Source organism: Salmo salar, chromosome ssa11 (genome assembly GCF_905237065.1).
Source record: "Salmo salar chromosome ssa11, Ssal_v3.1, whole genome shotgun sequence".
NCBI classification, from domain to species: Eukaryota; Metazoa; Chordata; class Actinopteri; order Salmoniformes; family Salmonidae; genus Salmo; species Salmo salar.
The window spans coordinates 66,745,271-66,770,817 of NC_059452.1; the positions used below are offsets into that span (position 1 = coordinate 66,745,271).

Consider the following 25,547-nt stretch of genomic DNA (forward strand, 5'->3'; position numbering starts at 1 on the left):
GTAATGTTGCTATACCTTTGTTGTAATGTAATAAAACATCTTGTGGGTTAAAATCTGATGGCTACAGTCCAGGGAGCCAATTCAGGAAGTAAACTGAAATGCAGTAATTGAAACAATGTAATATATTTGCAATGGTTTCTTAATTATTAAACAAAAGTTGAAGCTGTAAATTGAAATCACTTCATTGGACGCTTTTTCTTGTCGCCTCAAAACTGTCCGTAGGCAGAGAATTCTAAAAAAGGTGATTCACATAGCAGTTTGAGCAGGATGGAGAGTGTTTGTGCAGTAGAAGGGTTTTATCAGCGCGAAACACTCACAGGAATTCCGGTTTGGGATTGTCCATCCAATTCCTGCGTTCCACAGGAAGCTCTGCATAAAAAGCAACTGAAAAACGCCCAAAGGCATTCCACTTTTCGTCAGTCGGTTCACGGGGAACATCTAGAAATTAACCGTTGAGGTTTTGTTCTAATAAAAAACCGTGGGTACGAGTTTAAAATAAATTGTGTAACGATGGAAGATTATTCTAAACTGCCTGCCAAGTGGTCGGGGTTGGTTCCTATGGCAGCCTCCATTCATCGCGCACGCAGAGACTCACAACCACATGACCTCATACTGAGGGGGTAAGGAGAGTTTATTTTTTCATTGATCTAAAAAAGCAGAATTTATGATAATTTAATTTACTTTTGAAGAAAAAATATATACATATTTAAACTTGTGTGATTGAATGGTTTAATTGAGCCATCCTTACTGCCAGCAGTAATATGACATTCAGGCCTATTTGGATGTAGCCTGATATTAGACATACATAACCTAACCTTACCCTGGTTCAAAGATGCCACGTAACTCCCATCAGGGCCGGCTCTAGCCTTTTGGGGGCCCTCAGCGAGAGTTGGTTGGGGTGCCCCACACCTCACTGCAAAACATTTCATTAGCGCCCCCCCCCCCATGATGGTGGAGTAAAAACATTTCTGCAATTCTACACATTTTGCCATGGGGTGTAAAGAAAATGTTACAGTTTTAAAGGTGCAATATGCAGAAATCGCTCTGACATTTCCTGGTTGCTAAAATTCTAATAGTTTGCCTAATTTCCGTTTTTGTGGCAAAACAGGCAATTTATAGTGTAGAGAGTCATTGTACCCTCTAAAATATTGTATTTTCAGCTGTTTGAAGCTGGTGTAAAACATATAAAGTAAAAGATGCAAAAACGAAACTTAAGAAAGGGAAACATAGAAATAGTGCACATAGAACAGATTTACTGCTTCTTAGACTTGCTTTCAATGAGAATGACAGGTCTATAACTCACATTTCTATGTGAATTTGGTAGGGTCGCCAAAAAGTAACCTATTGCAGCTTTAGAGCAAGTTTTCTGCAATTCCACAAATCTTGCCATGGGGCGAAGAGAAAACGTTGCAATTTTACAATGTCCTGCGCTCTCTTTCACTTCAAATTTCATGCAATTCTACTCATTTTGCCATGGGGAAGAGAGAAAATTTTAGCAGTTTAACAGCTAATTTCCTGCAATTCTACACATTTTTCCATGGGGTGGAGATAACTTGATGCAGTTTTAAAGCTAATTCCCTGCAATTCTACACATTTTGTAATGACTTATGCCACGTTGATATGATGTCTGAGTGAGAATGACAAACAAAATCAATGTGGGCCCCCTGGAAGTCAGGGCCCTTGGTATTCAGCCATTATTACTACAAGTTTAGATAGCTGGCTAGCTAGACTAATGCTGCGTTCACATGCTATAAATTATAGGAAGCTCCTAGTTCCCAGTGGGACATTTCACTTGAACTACCAATCTAGAAATGTTTAACTGGCATGGCTAATTGAGTGACTGTCAGTGACTGACATAACAAGTGGAAAAACTGCTGGTGCGCAACCAAATTTCCAAATTGCACCTGGTGTATTCTACTATTCTTACTCTCACCAGTAAATTGAGCCCCCGACTGAGTTTTATGCCTAAAACCGCTTATGACTGGAACCGGCCCTGACTCCCATAGCAATGGAATCCATTCAGATCAAGCCACAGCCAACTATGATAGAATTCTAAACTATCCATTCACACTAACCATATTAGGCTAGGCTACTTTCTTGGCATGCATGAAAATTATATTTGTCATATTATTGATTATCAGCTGATTGCAAAATATATAAATGCTTTTGTTAAATGCCTGTTGTAGTCAAAAACGTGATTGTCATCGGTTTTATATATATATTTCCACACTATGAGGTTGGAATAATACTGTGAAATTGTGAAAATGATTATAATGCCCTTTTGGTGTAAAATCTGTTTGAAACGACTGCCTGAAATTTCAGCCTGTTTTGGTGGTTTGAGTTTTGGCCTTCCGTGGTGACATTACTTTGCGGTTAATAGACCAGTAAAAAAGGGAGTTCCAACCCTCTCTGCCAATAACACCCAATTTTCACCTCCCCACTCAGACAACTCCCAGACAGTCCTAGCACAATTCTTGCTTGAGAAATTGCCCTTTGCTAAGCAGCAATTTAATTTCAATTAAAAAAAAAACTGAAATCACAGTACGGTACTTAATTGTTACCCAGAAATGATTTGATATTGAGATCTCCGTATGCTGACGTCACGAAAGGTGCCCCCCTCAACCCGTCGTGGGACACCCAGCTGGTTCGAGCTAAAGGAGGTGCTGTTTTGGATAGGCTACCTACCCCTAATACGCGCTTTAACGTTAGGCTACTCATAGAGACCTAACCTGCATGTGAGCTGACTGAGTGAGATATTACTACTAGGCTATTAACACAAGACGACTCATATGGGATGCTTACTACTCAAGCGAGTGGAATATAAAAGGCACCATAACTTTCTGTTGAGGATTTCGTCTTATACCGAAAGGGTTTTCTGTTTTGCTGGAAATTTCACATTTTGGTAAAGGGAACAGTGCGTTGCTACTAGGCTGCACATGGAACAGTTGTGAGTTTTGTGATTGGATTAGACAACATTTTACAAAAAAGCTCAGTGGAATAAGTATTCAGAGAACTTGCTTGTGAGTTGCACGTTTTTATTTATTTTCAGTCCATTACGCACATTCAAAACCAGTATGCATGCACTCACCTCAATTTCGTTTTGATATGCTGCATGCTACAGATTTTTTAGGGTAATAATTTAGTTGCACTGTGACTATTAATCAATATCGATAACTTTAGCTTATTGTTGTATTGAGAAGAGGATAGGATGTCATTCTCTCTCTCGCTCTGTGTGTGTGTGTGCGTCTGTGCCCACGAACGAAAGAAAGAAAGAAAGAAAGAAAGAAAGAAAGAAAGAAAGAAAGAAAGAAAGAAAGAAAGAAAGAAAGAAAGAAAGAAAGAAAGAAAGAAAGAATCTCTGGCTGAGGCAAGTTTGCGGTGTGTGATCTAATGATTAAAGTATTGTAAAACACTGCCGTCTTTTGGCCACTGTAAGAAATGTGCCACTTGTGCCAACTGCTTTATTATCATGATGCATTGACTATACCAGGGCAATGAGGGCGCATGCTCTATCCATTTACTGTGTTGGCATAGCTGGTCTTGAATTTGACTACCGATCTCATTTGCAGCAATAACACTATTTTAATTTCTCAGCTAGATCAATATTTAACTGAGCTCAGGGCACTTGATTATCCCATTCATCAGTCCAGGTATAGCTATTTTGTTCGGTTTGGCCATGTCTGATTTAACTCAGAGTAGTGTGTTCTCGGCTAGGTATAGTTTTGGTTAGATGGTGCTTTGTGTGAACTGAGATTCAACCTACATGTGTATTTTAGGGCTCCATTCAGTCAGGGCAGGGAGATACAGACTTTATCAGTCAAGAGTCAAGGGCTTTGAATTGCTGTAGGATTCTGCCAGTTTTAAATCCCCACCTCATGCACTCACACACACATCCCCAGGGTTAATGACATCAACCTCTGAAATAATCCATTCAGGAAGGTAGAGGTATGTGCTCTTCAACCTACAACTCACGCACTTTTTTCACAGTACCTGGAAACGGCAGTACATTTTTTTGTGCTGCCCTTGTCCTCCCCACCCTTCCACTACCATCCCCTCTCTCCACTCTGAGGAGAGACCCTCAGACACAGTGGTGGTAGTCTGTCTTCCCACCCACCCCACCTCCATAGTCCCTCCTTTGGCCCGACAGGCACATTGTGTAAGCTGATCCTACTGTCTGGTCTGTAGCCATTAGAGAGATATCCTCCCCTCTACACAGGGCTCCATAGAGCCTCACCCCTTTTCAGACACACACTTAGACAGATAGACAGACAGACAGACACAGCCTCCAGGTCTTCTCTGCACTCCACTCTCAAACACTATCATCATCTGTCTGTCTGTCAGCATAGACCTCATTGCACCCTCTCTAGCTGGGTGGGGTCACCTGGGGCTGGGACACACCCAGGACGAGAGAGATGGAAGGGGGCACTGAGATATTGGGCTATGTATGGTGGAAAGGGAAAGTGTTTTTTTAATGGGGCTTCATTGCCTGGATGACTTTCCCATGTAGTTCTTTATCACCTGTGGAGTGGAGTGTCATGTTGAGTCTGTTGTACAGGTAGAGTGAACCCAGGCATTAGCTGCTTGGCTCAGTATATTTCTAGAGAGGATTATGTTTGTAAAAAGTATTGTATGGAAGAGCCAGAGTTGTGGATTCAATTAATTAATCCCCAAAATCCCTCTTTGGCTTCCAAGCAAACAACTATTTCTTCAACCGGTGTGACACCCATTCTACCAATTTAAAGTCAGCAAAGATATACACAGATATACAGTATCAGTCAACTTTGGACACACCTACTCACACCTACTCATTTGTCTTTATTTTTTAAAATGTTCTACATTGTAGAATAATAGTGAAGACATCAAAACTATGAAATAACACATATGGAATCATGTTGTAACCAAAGAAGTGTTAAACAAATCAAAATATATTTTATATTTGAGATTCTTAAAAGTAGCCACCTTTTGCCTTGATGACAGCTTTGTACACTCTTGGCATTCTCTCTTCCACAACTTAACTATCTTCTGTATACCAACCCTACCTTGTCACAACACAACTGATTGGCTCAAACGCATTAAGAAGGAAAGAAATTCCACAAATTACCTTTTAACAAGGCACACCTGTTAATTGAAATGCATTCCAGGTGACTACCTCATGAAGCTGGTTGAGAGAATGTTGAGAGTGTGCAAAGCTGTCATCAAGGCAAAGGGTGGCTACTTTGAATAATCTCAAATATAAAATATATTTTGATTTGTTTAACACTTTTTTGGTTACTACATGATTCCATATGTGTTATTTCATAGTTTTGATGTCTTCACTATTATTCTACAATGTAGAAAATAGTAAAAAATAATGAAAAACCCTTGAATGAGTAGGTGTATCCAAACTTTTGACTGGTACTGTATCTCACCCAGAGAGGTTGTTACTGTATATGTCCTGTACTGTATTCCCTTTAGGGAGTGAGAATCAGACTATTGGAAGCAGTAACCAGTCTCAAAGCCTTACATTACCTACAACCTAATCATCAGCGTTACGGCCTGCCAGCAACAAGGCAAAGCTGTGATAGCTGCACACCCTAAGGTCTTCTTTGATACTTCAGAATTTCATTGATCTACTCTAAAGATAAGGGACACACACACACAAAGATAAGGGACACAAACACATGCATGCACACACACACACACACACACACACACACACACACACACACACACACACACACACACACACACACACACACACACACACACACACACACACACACACACACACACACACACAAGCCCCTGTCTCCCAAAGTGCCCCCCTGCAGAGCAGACTGGAGTTATTGGCGAAACAGGGATTGTAACATACTCTGTTTCACGGAAACATGGCTCTCTCGGGATATACTGTCTTTGACCATCCAGCTAGCTGGACAGGAATAATTAACTCTCAGGGAAGAAGAAAGGAGGGGGTGTATGTTTCATGGTTAACTACTCATGGTATGATTGTGATAACAAACAGAAACTCAAGTCCTTTTGTTCACCCGACCTAGAATTCCACACAATCAAATTCCAACTGTATTACCTCCCAAGATAATTATCTTCGGTTATAGTCACAGCCGTGTATATTCCCCCTCAAGCCGATACCACGTCGGCCTGCAAAGATCAACACTGGACTTTATGCAAACTGGAAAACACATATATTGTAGCTGGGGATTCTAACAAAGCAAATATGAGGAAAACACTACCGAAGTTCTACCAACACATTGGCTGTAGCACTCGCTCTGAGAAAACATTAGACCAAATCAAATCAAATGTATTTATATAGCCCTTCTTACATCAGCTGATATCTCAATGTGCTGTACAGAAACCCAGCCTAAAACCCCAAACAGCAAGTAATGCAGGTGTAGAAGCACGGTGGCTAGGAAAAAGGCCAAAACCTAGGAAGAAACCTAGAGAGGAACCAGGCTATGAGTGGTGGGTGGCCAGTCCTCTTCTGGCTGTGCCGGGTGGAGATTATAACAGAACATGGCCAAGATGTTCAAATGTTCATAAATGACCAGCATGGTCAAATAATAATAATCACAGTAGTTGTCGAGGGTGCAACAAGTCAGCACCTCAAGAGTAAATGTCAGTTGGCTTTTCATAGCCGATCATTGAGAGTATCTCTACCGCTCCTGCTGTCTCTAGAGAGTTGAAAACAGCAGGTCTGGGACAGGTAGACCACTGCTACTCAGCTTTTCGAAATGCCTACAAGGCCCTCCCCAGCCCTCTCTTTTTCGCAAATCTGATCACGACTCCATTTTGCTCCTCCCTTCATTATGTTTGGAGGAAAAATGGGGAGGTTTGCAAGCCGAGGAACACCATCCCACCCGTGAAGCATGGGGTGGCAGCATCATGTTGTGGGGGTGCATTGCTGCAGGAGGGACAGGTGCACTTCACAAAATAAATAGCATCATGAGGCAGGAAAATTATATGGATATTTTGAAGCAACATCTCAAGACATTAGTCAGGAAGTTAAAGCTTGGTCACAGATGGGTCTTCCAAATGGACAATGACCCCAAGCATACTTCCAAAGTTGTGGCAAAATGGCTTAAGGAAAACAAAGTCAAGGTATTGGAGTGGCCATCACAAAGCCCTGACCTCAATCCTATAGAAAATCTGTGGGCAGAACTGAAAAAGTGTGTGCGAGCAAGGAGGCCTACAAACCTGACTTAGTTACACCAGCTCTGTCAAGAGGAATGGGCCAAAATTCATCCAACTTATTGTGGGAAGCTTGTGGAAGGCTACCTGAAATGTTTGACCCAAGTTAAACAATTTAAAGGCAATGCTACCAAATACTAATTGAGTGTATGTAAACTTCTGACCCACTGGGAATGTGATGAAAGAAATAAAAGCTGAAATAAATCATTCTCTCTACTAATATTCTGACATTTCACATTCTTAAAATAAAGTGGTGATCCTAACTGATCTAAGACATGGAATTTTTACTAGGATTAAATATCAGGAATTGTGAAAAACTGAGTTTAAATGTATTTGGCTAAGGTGTATGTAAACTTCCGACTTCAACTGTAGACTTTAAATCAATGGCCACTTTAATAATGGGACACTAGTCACTTTAATAATGTTTACATATTTTTGCTTTACTCATCTCATATGTATATACTGTATTCTATTCTACTGCATTTTAGTCTCTGCCACTCCGCCATTGCTCATCCTAATATTTATGTATTCCTTAATTCCATTCTTTTACTTTTAGGTTTGTGTTTATTGTGTGTTTGTTGTGAATTGTTAGGTCTTACTGCACTGTTGGAGCTACAAACACGAGCATTTCGCTACAACCGCAATAACATCTGCTAATCATGTGTATGTGACCAATACGATTTGATTTGATTTGATACTCTGCCATAGCTGTGGCGATTTGTGAATGAACACAGGCTGAGTGAGGTTTGCCTGTCGGCTCTCTGGGCGTGGAGCCAGTAGAGGATCAGAGAGACATGCACACTGTCAGCCAGGGCTTTGCGGCACTTCCAGCCTAACCCTGCATCCCAAATGGCACCCTGTTTCCTATATAGTGCACTACTTTTGCCCAGGGCTCATAGGTTTGTCGTAAAAAGTGGTGCACGGTGCACTGTATAGGGAATATTTGGGACACAGGCTAACTCATTGTTACGTGTCAGGCTAGCTGCTAGCCCAAGCCCAAGGCTAAGAGCAACCCTTCAGGGTAACATTTGTATAATGCTATAGGCTAGAACAAAACCCAAGGCCCCTGCCTATAGGATCAATTCCAGGTTAACTGTAGTGCCATCGTACTACTCTCTTAGAGGCTAAATCAACTTTCAGAGTCAGAGTACCACCTTCTCTTCTGAAGGTTAACCAAACTCCTGCTATAGCTCGCCGTACATCTAACGGAGTAAGGGAGCAAGGAAGAGAGTATGGGCCAGAGCTGGAGGGAGACCTATCTTCACTTTATGTTCTGAGAGACGACTCAGTGTGAGTTCACCCCGCCTCACACAGGATGTATGTGTGTGTGTGCGTGTGTGGGTTGGTTCGTGCTTATGTTTGTATGTGTGTGCATGTTGCCTTGGTGAGGGTGTGGGTCAATAGACAATATAACAGAGCTATAAAAATGTACTGGGTAATGGGGGGGGGGGTTAATGCACCCATGATGCCACCTCTCTCCCTGTGGCCCTGGCTGTGGTGTGGCGTGACGGATAAACGGTCCTCTAATGACAGGTCATCATTCTGCGACCGTAGGGGTCCAGCGCCAGTCTACATAATGGGGGTTAGCAGGGAACGTTAACATTAACCCAGCAGAGAGAAAGGTCAATGTTTACACACACACACACACACACACACACACACAACCTACCGCCTTGAGCATCCGACAAACAATCTAGCTCAGACGCAGTGCATAAAGCACAAACATGGCTCATAGCATCTTTACAGTCAGTCGTGAACTGTGTTCTGAGTAGAGGGGGTATAGCAACCAAAGTGCTAAATCTGGTTACTGTACCCCCTACTGCTACCTATCGTCTGAACTCCTTGACTTTTACGCCATGTTTAAAAGCAACCACCAAGGAAGCACACTCAAATCTATTTTAACCAAAGCTCGGGGGGTCGTTATACGTCAATAACTGGGTTGATTACGTTAAGCTTTTCAAGATGAGGGGCTCTGTCGTTCATACAAATAGCTGTGGTAGGGAGACTAGAGTCACGTAACAAACGGGAGAGAAAATACATAGCTACATGTTATGAATACAGTGAAAATGTGACCTGTGTGAATGTAGTGAATGTTGAACGAGTCATTTGAAGTCAAGTGAAATGAATTTCAGTGCTGGTATGTTAATCACTGCCACATTTTTTATAATACAGTGGAGTCTTACTGTTCCTCTGAGTCTCTGACTTTACCTCTCTCTTTCTTTCTCTCTCTCTTTCTTTCTCTGCGTGTGCGTTTGTGTGTGTGTTTGTCCAACCCCATTCCATTACAACGTTATAATGTAGTAACAGAGTCATACTCTTCACTGCAGATTCAAACTTTGCATAGTATTATAACAGTATGTGTATCAGCTGTTTTAACGTAAAGTATTAAATTGTCCACTTCTGTCCATGTTACACTATCACTCCAGAACTTTATTTGAGGTGCAAAGTCAAGCAGTAAGTCTGTAACTTTGCAACGTTCTCAACCCTACCTGCCCTTTAAAGCTAATTGTTTATGACTAAGCTGTGTAGAGGAGGGTTGAAATCTGGACTTTGAGACTGTTTAATGTCCTCTATCCGGACCTTTGGCTGCAGCACTTCATCTAATGGTCTTTAATGCTTTCTAACTCAGGGTAGCTCGGGGTAAAGCTCTTGAGATGTGGAGGAGTGAGAGGGGAGGAGGAGGAGGGTGACTTTAGTGCTCTCGCTGACACGACACAGCTAACAGCATGACAGCGTTCATTGGTCAGAGTGAGTCTATCTCAAGTGGCCCATATGCTGCTATAGAGATACAGTATGCTTGCTGGAATGGTGTGGGAACTGATATTGGGTGTGTTTTTAGGAGATGGATTACCATGAATTTCACATGTGATCACATGCGGAGTGTTCCAAAAACACGTTTTCATGCGATCACGTGATCTTATGCGAAGTTAATGTGATAATGTGACGTGTCAAGAAACGTGGTTACATGGAACTACACGTGAAAACGTGATCACGTGAAAACGTGGTTTTGGAACACTTGTGCTCATTTCACATGAAATATTGTGATTTTCCCACATGTGAAATCATGTGGTTTTTCCGTAAAGGTGTGTTTGCGTATGTCTGTGGGGGTAACACTGAAGTCTTCCACATGAGATATGAGAGTGGAGAAGTAAGCTAGTCGTGTCTCTGAATGTATTTCTAACATGGTTTCTTTCAAATGTGCAAAATGTTACTATGACCAACTGGGATTCAAACTAGTCTTCTGTGCATCACAAGTGGAGTGGAAACATCAAGTGGAAATGCATGAAAAAAAGTGAACGGAAGTTACTCTTCTCTTTCTAACACCTAACCTCTGTGTTTGTCTCTCTCTCTCTCTCTGTCGCTACAGGTAGCTGCCATCATCCTCCTGGAGATCAACACAAGGACCCGTAAGATCAGAGAGATAGGAAGCCCTGCCACAGCCATTCTCCCCTCCTCCTCCCCCTCATCCTCCCTTCTTCTCCCATCAGACTGACAGAGAGAGAGAGTGAGGAAAAGAGTGAGGGAACGTGGGAAAAAAGAGGGAGACATGTACCAAACACTCCTCCTCTCTTCCTCTCTCTTCCTCCTCCATGTCACGGCCATTCCACAGTTCCACGGTCATCACGGGTAACTGCTCCCTCATTCCACTTCCTATGCTTGTTATTGGCTGTCACTCATTGGTCGGTCAGCTTTGGTCCTTGGGACGGCTCGGCTACATGGGTGGCTAGCTTCAGTTACAGACTAACTACTTACTTAATTGGGAGATATTTATTTTTAAATGTTATTTGCTTCTCCTGACATTCTTACCCTGAGTAAATGTGTACTGATTGGCCAGATAACAGTTCTTAGATTATTAGACTTAGGTCAACTCTGACGAGATGCAGGTTCTATTTTTGAGATCTCAGTGGATTTTTATAGAGACCAAAACAAAATAAAGCCCTCACGAGAGGTCAAAGGGCGGTGAAAGGTCAGAGGTGACTCTCAACTCTGACACCTTCAGTGGCGATTACATCGGCCAATCAGCATCAATTACATGTCAGCTAACCTCCACTGACACATAGAGACCTCAAGGTCACGCCATCAATTGAGAGTTAAAATGCTTGATGGACTGTTTAGTTTCCAGACTGGTTAGGAGACCACATAGACTGGTTCAGATAGCATATAGTAAGATTGAAACCCAGTCTTAATTAAACTGTCCCCTGATGCAGCACAATCTATAGGTGAATGCTTCAGAGGTAATAGTGTAAGTGGTGTAATTTCACATTTAAACCATGAAGATTCCTGTCAGTAATTTAACTACCAACATTATATAAATGGTTAATTTGATGTAAAATAATTATGATTATGATGAATTTCATGACTTGGTGTGGAGCTAGCTGTTACACTAATACAGTGACAGACTGATTTAACAACAGAGACAGTCCTCATATGTCCCAAAGAATACCTCTCCAGTGTGTGTGGTTATACCTGTGTGTGTGGTCTCACCTATGTGTTCCTACGTGTGTGTGCGGTTTAAGGAGGAGGGTGTGTGGCAGAGATGTCCGTCACAGCAGTGTAGTCACGACGACAGAGTCGTTCGTCCAGCCCGTTCACAAACCCTACATCACCCTGTGTCAGGGTCACCGCTTCTGCAGCACCTACAAGTAAGAGACATAGCCATGACTGTCATGATCACGATCACTGTTACTATCGCTGTCACTGCAAACATGGTAGCTGACTCTATAGCCACTCCTATCTGTCATATCTTTAATCTGAGCCTAGAGGAAAGTCTTTGTCCTCGGGCCTGGAGGGAAGCCAAAGTAATTCTGTTACCCAAGAGTGGTAAAGCTGCCTTTACTGGTTCTAACAGCAGACCTATAAGCTTGCAGCCAGCTCTTAGCAAACGGTTGGAAAAATGGTGTTTGACCAAATACAATGCTATTTCTCTATAAACAAATGAACAACAGACTTTAAGCTTGCTCATAGAGAAGGGCACTCAACACATACTGCACTGACACAAATGACTGATGGTTGGTTGAAATAAATTGATAATAAGAAGATTGTGGGAGCTGTACTGTTAGATTTTAGTGCAGCCTTTGATATTATTGACTATAACCTGTTGTTGAAAAAACGTTTGCGTTATGGCTTTTCAATCTCTGCTATATTGTGGATTCAGAGCTATCTATCGAATATAACTCAAAGGGTTTTCTTGAATGGAAGCTTCTCTAATGTGAAACATGTCAAGTGTGGTGTACCGCAGGGCAGCTCTCTACGCCCTCTATTTTCTATTTTTACCAATGACCTGCCGCTGGCGTTAAAGAAAGCATGTGTGTCCATTCATGCTGATGATTCAACCATATACACATCACCAACCACAGCTAATGAAGTCACTGAAACCCTTAACAAAGAGTTATAGTTTGTTTTGGAATGGGTGGCCAGTAATAAACTGGTCCTGAACATCTCTAAAACTAAGAGCATTGTATTTGGTACAAATCATTCCCTAAGTTCTAGACCTCAGCTAAATCTGGTAATTAATGGTGTGGCTGTTGAATAAGTTGAGGAGACTAAATTACTTGGTGTTACCTTAGATTGTAAACTGTCATGGTCAAAACATACAGATTCAATGGTTGTAAAGATGGGGAGAGGTCTGTCCATAATAAAGAAATACTCTGCTTTTTTGACACCACACTCCAAGAAGCAAGTTCTGCAGGCTCTAGTCTTGTCTTATCTTTATTACTGTCCAGCTGTGTGGTTGAGAGCTGCAAGGAAAGACCTAGTTAAGCTGCAGCTGGACCAGAACAGAGCGTCACGTCTTGCTCTTCATTGTAATGAGAGGGCTGATATAAATAATATGCATGCCAGTCTCTCTTGGCTAAGAGTTGAGGAGAGGCTGGCTGCATCACTTATTTTTATAAGAAACATTAATGTGTTGAAAATCCCAAATAGTTTGCAAAGTCAGTTTACACACAGCTCTGACACACAGACTTACCACACCAGACATGCCACCAGGTTTTTTTTTCACAGTCCCCAAATCCAGAACAAATTCAAGAAAGTGTACAGTATTATATAGAGCAGATATTGCATGGAACTCCGTTCCATCTCATATTGCTCGAATAAACACCAAACTTTGTTTCAAAAACAGATAAAGCAACACCTCACGGCACAACGCTTTCTCCCATATTTGACCTAGATAGTTTGTGTGTATGTATTGATAAGTAGGCTACGTGTGCCTTTAAAAAAATGTATGTAGTCCTTGAGCTGTTCTTGTCTATTAATGTTCTGTATTATGTCATGTTTCATGTTTTGTGTGGACCCCAGGAAGAGAAGCTGCTGCTTTTGCAACAGCTAATGGGGATCCTAATAAAATACCAAAATACCAATACCTAATCTTATCATAATACCATGCTAATTCCACCACAAGGTCCATATCACTTCCCATTCAACTCTGCCCAAACTACCAAACTGCCAATACATAACCTATTAACTGCACGAGCAAGAGCCAAACTTCTGGTCTGCTCCCAGCTGTACCATATTTAGCATTGGGTCTATACAGTCTTGCCTCAGCCAACCTCATGCAACACATTCATCTCTGAGACAGATGCTACAGTTTATAAAATGTTATTCAATGTTTATTTGTTAGTTGGGCTACACTCTAAAGAAGGTAAAGGGCTCCTAATGTGTTTGACTGAGAGTTGATGAGCAGAGTAGAGGAGCCTTACCCATCCAGCAGAAGACAAGGCACTGTCCTCTCTCATTCTCTGATTTTGTCTCTCTCTCTCTCTACCCCCCTGTCTCTATTACGCTCTTTCTTTCTCCCCACTCTCTTGTTCTCTCTCGCTCTCTCTCTCCCCGCATGAACAAATACTACAGTCTACTATATAATACTACAGTTAACTGTAGTATACTGTAGAATACTATACTACACACTGTATTATCCATCGATCATGTGTAGTACTTACTATATAATTGTGTAGTATAATGTAGTATACCATAGATACTACAGATACTACAGACTAGGGTTGCACATTTTGGGGAATATTCAGAGGTGGAAACTTTCTGTGAGAATTAATGGGAATATATGGGAATTAACAGGAATATATGGGAATTAGTGGAAATATATGCAAATTAATATTAATACCATTTAAATGTAGATGTTTTTTGCAATGGATATATTTACCATATCATATGGAGATAGAAACATAAACCTTTTACCTTATCATAAGTAGACATAATTGCAAATGATTAAATCCTTCCAATATAATTTTTTTTTAACTATTTATGAATTGAACATTATAAATGAGTTGACTCTTCACATGGGATGATTTCACTCAACAACAAAAGAAAGGGAATATTGAATGATCCCCAATGATCTATTGCATTTCCCAAAAACGTTTTCAACATACATCTGTAAAATTATAGTCTAGAAATTAAAGCTTTGGTTGTCTTCCTCTCAGGCTTCCATGTCTTCTCCCTGGACCTACTCAATGTCCACCTCTTGAACATCAGACTGAGGCCTCATCTTCACTGTCACTTTCCAACCTTGTTGAGGATGGCTCGTTGTCAGGCTCGAAAAGCCCAAAATTTGCCCAGATGATCACCGATTTTTCAACCCTTGTATTGGTCAGCCTGTTGCGTGCTTTGGTGTGTGTGTTCACAAACAAGGACCAGTTGCGCTCTGAGCAGCTGATGTTGGTGGGATTTGGAGGATGATGGAGGCAACCGGGGAAAGAGCCTCAGATCCACAAAGTCCTTTCCACCAGGTGGCTGATAAAATATGTTGGCACGACTGCCATATTGCCTCTCCATCCCAAAGCCCTTGCTTGGAAGTGTACTCTGCCAGACTGCCAAGAACCATGCCCTCATCCAGGCCAAGGTGGCGAGAAACGGTAGTGATGACACCATAGGCCTTGTTGATCTCTGCACCAGACAGGATGCTTTTGCCAGCATACTTGGGGTCCAACATGTACGCTATGGTGTGTATGGGCTTCAGGCAGAAGTCTTCACGCTTTTTGATGTATTTCAGAACGGCAGTTTCCTCTGCTTGGACCAACAGTGAAGTGGGCAGGGCAGTACGGATTTCTTCTCTTACATCTTTAAGCAGAGTATGGACATCAGACAGGATGGCATTGTCTCCCTCAATCCGTGCAATGGCTACTGCTAAAGGTTTCAGGAGTTTCAGGCTGCTTACCACTCTCTCCCAAAATACATCATCCAGGAGGATCCTCTTGATGGCGCTGTCCATATCGGCAGACTGTGATATGGCCATTTCTTGGAGAGACTCCTTCCCCTCCTGGAGACTGTCAAACATGATGCCAACACCACCCCAATGGGTGTTGCGTGGCAGCTTCAATGTTGTGCTATTTTTCTTCTCACTTTGCTTGGTGAGGTAGATTGCTGCTATAACTTGATGACCCTTCACATACCTAACCATTTCCTTGGCTTTCTTGTAGAATGTATCCATTGTTCTTAGTGCCATGATGTCCTTGAGGAGTAGATTCAATGCATGAGCAGCACAGCCAATGGGTGTGATGTGAGGGTAGGACTCCTCCACTTTAGACCTAGCAGCCTTCATGTTCGCAGCATTGTATGTCACCAGTGCAAATACCTTCTGTGGTCCAAGGTCATTGATGACTGCCTTCAGCTCATCTGTGTGTCTGTTGTCCCTTGTGTCTGTGTTCTTGTAGAATAGTCGTTGAGGGGTGGAGATGATGTAGTTAATTATTCCTTGCCCACGAACATTTCAACCACCCATCAGAGATGATTGCAATACAGTCTGCTTTCTCTATGATTTGCTTGACCTTACCTTGAACTCTGTTGAACTTTGCATCCAGCAAATGAGTAGATAAAGCATGTCTGGTTGGAGGGGTGTATGCTGGGCGAAGAACATTCAGAAATCTCTTCCAATATACATTGCCTGTGAGCATCAGAGGTGAACCAGTTGCATACACAGCTCGAGCAAGACATTCATCAGCATTTCTATGACTACGTTCCTCCATTCTGTCAAAAAAAACTTCTGATTCCAGGAGGACCATGAGCTGTTGCTATCGAAAAGGTGTCTGATTCATCATTTTCACCTCGAATAGAAGTGGAGGGACTTTTGTCAGAGGTTGCTTATGGTGAACGCTGAGGGAACTTTATGCACTTGGTCAGATGGTTCTGCATCTTTGTTGCATACTTCACATATGATTTGGCACAGTATTTGCAAATGTACACAGCTTTTCCTTTTACATTAGCTGCAGTGAAATGTCTCCACACATCAGATGTGGAGACATCAGAACCCATTACTCCTGCCAATAGTCGACCAATCAGTCTACTCCCTACACTCAGTAAGATATTGGAGGGTATTGTGAGTAGACAAATATGGGAGTACATGGAAATGAAGGATCTGATTACGGCCAATCAGCATGCTTATTGCAAAAACCATTCCACTACCACTGCATTGGTTGACATGACTGACCAGTGGCTCAATGCTATGGATAATGGCAAGTTTGTGGGTGTACTATTTTTAGATTTCAGTGCAGCATTTGATTTAGTGGATCATGAAATAATTTTGACAAAATGAATGCATTATGGTTTTAAGGAGGTAGCATTGAATTGGGTACAGTCATATCTAACTGACAGGAAACAGTCCACCTATATCAATGGTTCATTTTCTTCCCCTCGTGTTAAACTGTGGAATACCGCAGGGCAGCTGCCTTGGGCCACTTCTTTATTTAATATATACCAACGACCTTCCCTATGCCTTAGCTGAAACTCAAGCTACTATATTTGCAGATGATACTGCAATTTATGCAGCAAGACAATCGGTTTAACAGGTACAGCAAGCTTTACAAGGAGATTTGGAGAATATCAGGGAGTGGGTTTGCCAAAGCAAACTTGTTTTAAACAGCAAGAAAACCAAAGTTATGTTGGTCTGTTCCACTAGGAAAAGGCCAAAACAGCATGGGATACAATTAAGTATGGGAGGAGTACTAATTGAAGAAATGGCAGAAACCAAACTATTGGGAGTGCAGCAAATAACTAATCTATGTAAAAAAATAAAATAAAACAGCATGCATAATCAGAAGGATAGCTAAATATTTACCAGGAAAAATTCTTCAGCAAATAACACAAGCATTAATTGAGAGTCAGGTGAACTACTGTTCTGTGGTCTGGAGAAATGCATCATCAAGTGAAGTTAGGAGGCTGCAGATTGCACAGAACAAAGCAGCAAGAATTGTTTTAAGGTGGAGATGTGGTTCTTCTGTTGCAGTCATACGCAATGTTCTTGGTTGGTCATCAATCGACAAGATAATTGAAAAAAAAACATGCTTATTTTATTTCATAATATACATCATTTAAAACTGGCAATTTCTATTCACAATGGTATTCAGTTGGTAAGAGACAGAATTCCGTAAATACTAGGAATAGATTGTCCACCATCTATGCGTTATCCAGACAGAAAAGAGAAATAGGCAAAAGAACATTTAAATTTAGAGCAATAAAGAAATTGAATAAATTAACTGAGCAAACCAGAAACCTTTCAATATATAAATGTAAACATTATTTTAAAACGATTTAAATATAATACATAGAAATGTTGTGGGACTGTAGTAGATGAAGAATCAATATTTTTTAGATTGAGTATTTATTGCTTCATTATGTAAGTATATTATGTATGTTTGTAATAGTGTGTTATATGTGAAAATGTGTTCGTATTATAAATTGTATTTTAATGTTTAAGGACTCTTAGAAGATTAGTCCAAAAGAGATCCAAATCAAATCAGATAGTGCCCGTGGCATTTTCCTGTAAAGATTAGGAAAGAAATGAGTAAAAAAATATATATATACATTTCCACGTACAGATAAATGGTTAAGCAGTTAGATTTAAACAACTCCTTTGTAAGATAAATGTTTTAAAATGAAACATGTATGGAAACAGGTGAATTAACACTCCTCAGTTAGCAGGCTCAAGAAAGCTAAAACCCACATGGTTGCAAAAACTAACTAGAAGAAATTGTTAACAAGTTAGAAATTATTTAAACACACTTTGCTGTAGGCTACTATTTACTAGTTAACAAAAAATCATGTATGTCATATAAAATACATTCACCCCGCCCAGTATTGTAATCCAAACTTACCAGAAAGTATGTAGTCCTTAGCTCAAACAGTGTAGTAGTGTGGGCTCAATACCATCTCGTTAGTGTGCAAGATCTTGAGAATCAGCTGTACATGGATGGAAGAGTGCAGTGCACATGTGATGGAGGAATGCACTGTGCATGCAGCGGGTTGCAATTCCATTGAATTGGGGATAGTTTAACCAAAATATGCCAGCAAAATTCCCAAAATTCCCGGGCTTAACTTCCCATGGAAAATTTACGGAAATCTTCCATAAATTTACCGGAAAGTTTCCGACCCTTTGCAACCCTACTACAGACCGGAAAAACGCTACAGTAAATACTACAGTAATGTCCGCAAAAAATATTCACAAAAACACTAGTAAATACTACAGTCCGCAAACATTACTATATTATATAATTACTATAGTATATACTTCTATATACTTTTTCGTATGTATTTTTAACTACAGTATTTATACTATACTAAACTGTAAATACTACAGTATACTACAGTAATGTCCACGAAAATACTACAGTGAATAATGCAGTAAAGTCCTCAAATACACTACAATGAATACTATAGTATTTATACCATAGTACACTATAGTATTTTTTCATGTGTGATCACTCTCTTATATCATACTCATACACAGAAGTGGGTCACCTCACATATTTTGGTGGAATTCAAATATCAAGCACTTTGTATAACTACGTGAAATGACCAGCCAGCCCACAGAGCCCACTGCTGTGTTTATCTTGGACAACCTCTCCCTCCGTACTTACGCACTCTTTCTTTCATTCTTTCCCTCCTACATTTCTCTCTCTTTCTTTCTCACTCTCCCATTCCCTTGTTCTCTCTCTCTCTTTCTCTCTTCCTGCACAGTAATGTTCCCACATTAAAAAATACTATACTATGATATAAATACTAAAGTATTCACTGTAGTGTTTTTGCTGACTTTAATGAAGTATTCACTGTAGAGTTTTACTTTACTGTAGTATTCACTGTAGTGTTTTTGCGGACTAAAGTCAGCAAAAACACTATGGTGTACTATGGTGTACAGTATACTACAACATTCTATAGTAAGCACTACACATGATGTGGGTGGGCAATGCAGCAGACCTCTCATAGCCAACAACTATAATTATAAACTTTCCTTCCCACCATGAGGCTGTTATGAATTAATGTGTTTGAGTCATCTTTTGTGAGGCAATTGTTCTCCTTTCCTCCCTCTTTCCCCCTCCTTCCCTCTCTCCCTCTGATGTCTGTGCCCGCACACTGAGGACAATGCCAGGAAACATTTCAGCAGATTTCAGTGAAACAGCTGAACCGGAACTGGCTTGGTGTTACCCCTTCTTTCTCTCCCCCCCCCCCCCTCCAGCACTTGGTAACCAGGGGTCCATGGTCTAGCCTAATATTACAGTGAATTCCCATTATCTCATCTACACATACAAAAGTATGTGGACACCCCTTCAATTTAGTGGATTCGGCGATTTCAGGTGTATTAAATCGAGCACACCGCCATGCAATCTCCATAGACAAACATTGGCAGTAGAATGGCCTTAAACAAGAGCTCAGTGACATTCAACGTGGCACCGTCATAGGATGCCACCTTTCCAACAAGTCCGTTTGTCAAATTTATGCCCTGCTAGAACTGCCCCAGTCAACTGTAAGTGCTGTTATTGTGAACTGGAAACGTCTAGGAGCAACAACGGCTCAGCCACGAAGTGGTAGGCCTCACTAGCTCACAGAATGGGACCGCCGAGAGCTGAAATGCGTAGCGTGTAAAAAATAGTCTGTCCTCGGTTTCAACACTTGCTACCGAGTTCCAAACTGCCTCTGGAAGCAACGTCAGCACACAAACTCTTAGTTGGGAGCTTCATGAAATGGGCTTCCATGGCCGAGCAGCTGCACACAAGCCTAAGATCACCATGCGCAATGCCAAGCATCGGCTGGAGTGGTGTAAAGCTCATTGGAGCAGTGGAAACGCGTTCTCTGGAGTGATGAATCATGCTTCATCATCTGGTAGTGCGATGGACAAATCTGTGTTTGGCGGATGCCATAAGAACGCTACCTGCCCAAATGCATAGTGCCAATTGGAAAGTTTGGTAGAGGAGGAATAATGATCTGGGGCTGTTTTTCATGGTTCGGGCTAGGCCTCTAAGTTCCAGTGAAGGGAAATCTTAACGCTACAGCGTACAATGACATTCTAGACAATTCTGTGTTTACAATTTTGTGGCAACAGTTTGGGGAAGGCCCTTTCCTGTTTCAACATGACAATGCCCCCATGCACAAAGCAAGGTCCGTACAGAAATAGTTTGACGAGATCGGTGTGGAAGAACTTGACTGGCCTGCACAGAGCACTGACCTCAACCCCATCAAACACCTTTGGGATGAATTGGAACGCCGACTGCAAGCCAGGCCTAATGGCCCAACATCAGTGCCCGACCTCACTATTGCTCTTGTGGCTGAATGGAAGCATGTTCCAACATCTAGTGGAAAGCCTTCCCAGAAGAATGGAGGCTGTTATAGCAGCAAAGGGGGGACCAACTCCATATTAATGCCCATGATTTTTGAAGGAGATGTTCGACGAGCAGGTGTCCACATACTCTTGGTCATGTAGTGTACATTCTTCTCAGGAGCTCATCACACACAACGTTGACAGATAGGGGAATCTGACCAAATGCTACTCTACAGTGTAACAGACCAGTCTTGATTTCTCAGGATCATTATTCACACCTAACTGACTCTATGTCGGCAGCACAGACCCTGTCTAACCTCTCACTCTCTTTTGTGTGTTTTCTTCAGGACAGTGTACAGGGTGGCCTACCGTCAGGTGACCAGAGCGCCGCCACTCTCACACTCTTATCCAGAATGCTGCCCGGGCTGGCGACAACTCCACTCACACAACTGTAACCAAGGTAACGGGGGCTAACGCTCTCCTAGCATCCCATATGTCGTGTGTGTGTGTGTGTGTGTGTGTGTGTGTGTGTGTGTGTGTGTGTGTGTGTGTGTTTTGTTATGCTATTTCTCTCTGTCCTAACCAGCGGTGTGTGTCCAGTCCTGTGTGAACGGAGGAACATGTTTAAGACCCAACCGCTGTGCCTGTCCTCTGGGCTGGATAGGACAACACTGCCAAACAGGTACACGCATACACACACCTACAGTGAAGGGGAAAAGTATTTGATCCCCTGCTGATTTTGTACGTTTGCCCACTGACAAAGAAATGATCAGTCTATAATTTTAATGGCAGGTTTATTTGAGCAGTGAGAGACAGAATAGCAACAAAAAAATCCAGAAAACGCATGTCAAAAATGTTATAAATTGATTTGCATTTTAATAAGGGAAATAAGTATTTGACCCCCTCTCAATCAGAAAGATTTCTGTCTCCCAGGTGTCTTTTATACAGGTAACGAGCTGAGATTAGGAGCACTCCCTTTAAGAGTGTGCTCCTAATCTCAGTTTTTTACCTGTATAAAAGACACCTGTCCACAGAAGCAATCAATCAATCAGATTCCAAACTCTCCACCATGGCCAAGACCAAAGAGCTCTCCAAGGATGTCAGGGACAAGATTGTAGACCTACACAAGGCTGGAATGGGCTACAAGACCATCGCCAAGCAGCTTGGTGAGAAGGTGACAACAGTTGGTGCGATTATTCACAAATGGAATGAAACACAAAAGAACTGTCCATCTCCCTTGGCCTGGAGCTCCATGCAAGATCTCACCTCGTGGAGTTGCAATGATCATGAGAACGGTGAGGAATCAGCCCAGAACTACACGGGAGGATCTTGTCAATGATCTCAAGGCAACTGGGACCAGTGTCACCAAGAAAACAATTGGTAACACTACGCCGTGAAGGACTGAAATCCTGCAGCGCCCGCAAGGTCCCCCTGCTCAAGAAAGCACATATACATGCCCATCTGAAGTTTGCCAATGAACATCTGAATGATTCAGAGGACAACTGGGTGAAAGTGTTGTGGTCAGATGAGACCAAAATGGAGCTCTTTGGCATCAACTCAACTCACCATGTTTGGAGGAGGAGGAATGCTGCCTATGACCTCAAGAACACCATCCACACCGTCAAACATGGAGGTGGAAACATTATGCTTTGGGGGTGTTTTTCTGCTAAGGGGACAGGACAACTTCACCGCATCAAAGGGACGATGGACGGGGCCATGTACCGTCAAATCTTGGGTGAGAACCTCCTTCCTCAGCCAGGGCATTGAAAATGGGTCGTGGATGGGTATTCCAGCATGACAATGACCCAAAACACACAGCCAAGGCAACAAAGGAGTGGCTCAAGAAGAAGCACATTAAGGTCCTGGAGTGGCCTAGCCAGTCTCCAGACCTTAATCCCATAGAAAATCTGTGGAGGGAGCTGAAGGTTCTAGTTGCCAAACGTCAGCCTCGAAACCTTAATGACTTGGAGAAGATCTGCAAAGAGGAGTGGGACAAAATCCCTCCTGAGATGTGTGCAAACCTGGTGGCTAACTAGAAGAAACGTCTGACCTCTGATTGCCAACAAGGGTTTTACCACCAAGTACTAAGTCATGTTTTGCAGAGTGGTCAAATACTTATTTCCCTCATTAAAATGCAAATCATTTTATAACATTTTTGGCATGCGTTTTTCTGGATTTTTTTGTTGTTATTCTGTCTCTCACTGTTCAAATAAACCTACCATTAAAATTATAGACTGATCATTTGTTTGTCAGTGGACAAACGTACAAAATCAGCAGGGGATCAAATACTTTTTTCCCTCACTGTACACACTCACACACTAATGCTAGCACACTTAAATAAACAACATCAGTGACTCTCTCCTCCCTCTCTCTATCAGATGTGGATGAGTGCAGTGAGCAGCAGCCCTGTTCTCATAAGTGTGTGAACATGGCAGGCAGCTACCGGTGTGTTTGTAGAGAGGGCTACAGGCTGGCAAGAGACAGACACTCCTGTGAGAGCCTTCCTCCTCCTCCTCCTACACCTCCTGCCCCTCCCGCCTCTCCCACCCGCCCCGGCCAGGCAGCAGCAAACGATTACAGACCCCCCTCCAGTGATACAGGTACACCTACCTCCTCTCACTATTCATCCACAGGCATAGTAATCAATCATGTACTGTATGTGTGTGTGTGTGTGTGTGTGTGTGTGTGTGTGTGTGTGTGTGTGTGTGTGTGTGTGTGTGTGTGTGTGTGTGTGTGTGTGTGTGTGTGTGTGTGTGTGTGTGTGTGTGTGTGTGTGTGTGTGTGTGTGTGTGTGTGTGTGTGTGTGTTCCAGCATAGCCTCCTATGGGAGTGAAGAGGAGACACGACAATAGCCAGGCTCGCTGTCCATTATTACTTTTGGTACGCGCTATGCCAAACTCAACTCGTACCGTGAGTAATAATGCACTGCGACTGGTACCAACTGCAAGTGGACCACATGCGCTCAACAACCAAGTGTGTGGTCATGTACAGTATGGTATGACCAGATGAACCATGCTGATAACTGCTGTTTCAACATAGATTGATGTAGACTTATCTTCCTTATCCTTTGCTTAGGAAAACGTCCCACATTTACAGAACTTTCGTTTAGTATTGAGTGAAGCGTCCTTCTCTCCCGCACTTTTGCACACTCGAGCGTTTCTCTAAACTGCTGCATATCACTCTGAAAAAAAGGAATAAACTGATTTTATGCAAGTGAAGTCATGCCGTATAAAAATAAATCACAACAACTGTGATGGAAACAGGTTTCGGTCCAATTTTATAAATACCGACAGATCATTTGTTTCGTTCGACATGGTGGGACTTTTTTGTTCTCGCATGATAAAATGTATTATTAACTTGGAGTAACGTGATGATATGTTGTGTGGTCCTCCCACTACGACTCGAGAAAGCATGCAGTTTATTAGGCTACAGATTAAATAAGTTATGAACTTCACAGGGTGGTGAAAGAGCAAGGTGATGAGCTTGATGCTCCTTTCCAATAAATATTGTGGTTCTTACTCTGGTGACATGATGATCGATGCTTGACAAATAAAAATATTCTCGCTATTATCCACAATAATCTCATCATGTAGACTAGCCTACCCGCACTGTATCTGAGAGCTGTTAGCTAGAATGCATGTGCCAAGACCAGAGTTGCACATTTGCAATTTAACACTAAGGTTTTTGTGACAAAACTATTGGTAGAGTGGAAAATGTATTTTGTGTACACTACGTCATCACGCACTGATTTATATCTGCAACAAATCAGTTTGGTGGAAACACACCACTGGTGGGAAAATGTGCATATTTTCTTTATGCACATTTAGAACATTCGCATGAAAATCTGTAGCCAATTGGATGGAAACCTAGATATAGATGTGCTTTGTTTGGCGTAACATAGCAACGAGCTAAAATAACCTCTTGTCTAGAAGTGTCTGGACAATACATAAGGAAATTCCCTTTCCTCTCCTCTGTGGAGTATGGTTAACATACCGTACACTCATAACCTCTCAAAAGACTAATCATGTCCCCCCTTTTCTCTCTCTAGACCAGTGTTTCCCAACTCCGGTCCTCGAGGACCCCACCAACAGTACATATTTTTGTTGTGGCCCCGACAAGCACACCTGATTCAACTAATCATAAAGCCCTTGACAAGATGAATCAGATGTTTTTGTCCTGGGCTACAACAATAAAAATGTGTGCTGTTGGGGGTACTCGAGGACCAAAGTTGGGAAACACTGGTCTAGATAGAGGGGAGATATACAGGAAAGGTTGTCTTCCATGTGTTAAACACACTTAAAGACATAAAAACTGGTAGTACTGTACATAAAGTAGAAGCGGCAGCGTTGCCAAACCAATGACCTCTTTCTCCTAACCGCTTTCTGTCCGTCTGTATTTGTGTCCAGAGGAAAGGAAAAAGTGGTTATGACCAAATTCACACAAGATGGCTCTTCTCAGCTAAACTTAGACAGGCTGTTCACCCCCCTGAGTGTGGCTGAGGGTGGATGTACGGTGGAGGGGCTTGTGTGTGCGTGCGTGCTTGTGGATGGATGAATAGGGGTTAGGGAGATCTTTTGCCTAATCAGCACAAAAGGAGAAAAACAGCAGGAAAAAACATATGACAGATCTCTGTACTTGGTGAAAGTGATGTGGGTGACGGGAAGTTAGTTGGGGGAATATGTGCAGGCTCAGGCTCAGTACAGAAGTGTTCTCCTTGGCCAACAGAGTGCAAGGCCAGCAGGCAGTCGCAGCAACAACATCAGTGTTGTGGTTAATGGCCCTATTATATCCATTAACTGTTTATATCCAGGCTGACGTCTGATGTTGA

At 42.1% G+C, this 25,547-nt stretch overlaps 1 protein-coding gene across 2 annotated transcripts in view; it reads left to right on the top strand.

Moving 5' to 3' along the window:
* The first annotated feature begins 322 nt into the window (after positions 1-322).
* Positions 323-25,547, top strand: part of LOC106562955 (epidermal growth factor-like protein 7) — a 28,576-nt gene continuing 3,351 nt past the window's right edge. The window contains exons 1-6 of one of the 2 annotated variants that reach the window (XM_014128086.2): positions 323-620; positions 10,550-10,809; positions 11,700-11,825; positions 21,067-21,179; positions 21,306-21,401; positions 23,098-23,319. In XM_014128086.2, the coding sequence (XP_013983561.2) occupies positions 10,730-10,809; positions 11,700-11,825; positions 21,067-21,179; positions 21,306-21,401; positions 23,098-23,319 (637 nt within the window). In that variant the 5' untranslated portion in view covers positions 323-620; positions 10,550-10,729. The remainder of the gene's footprint in view (positions 621-10,549; positions 10,810-11,699; positions 11,826-21,066; positions 21,180-21,305; positions 21,402-23,097; positions 23,320-25,547) is intronic. The other variant, XM_045689861.1, reaches the window with a different exon arrangement.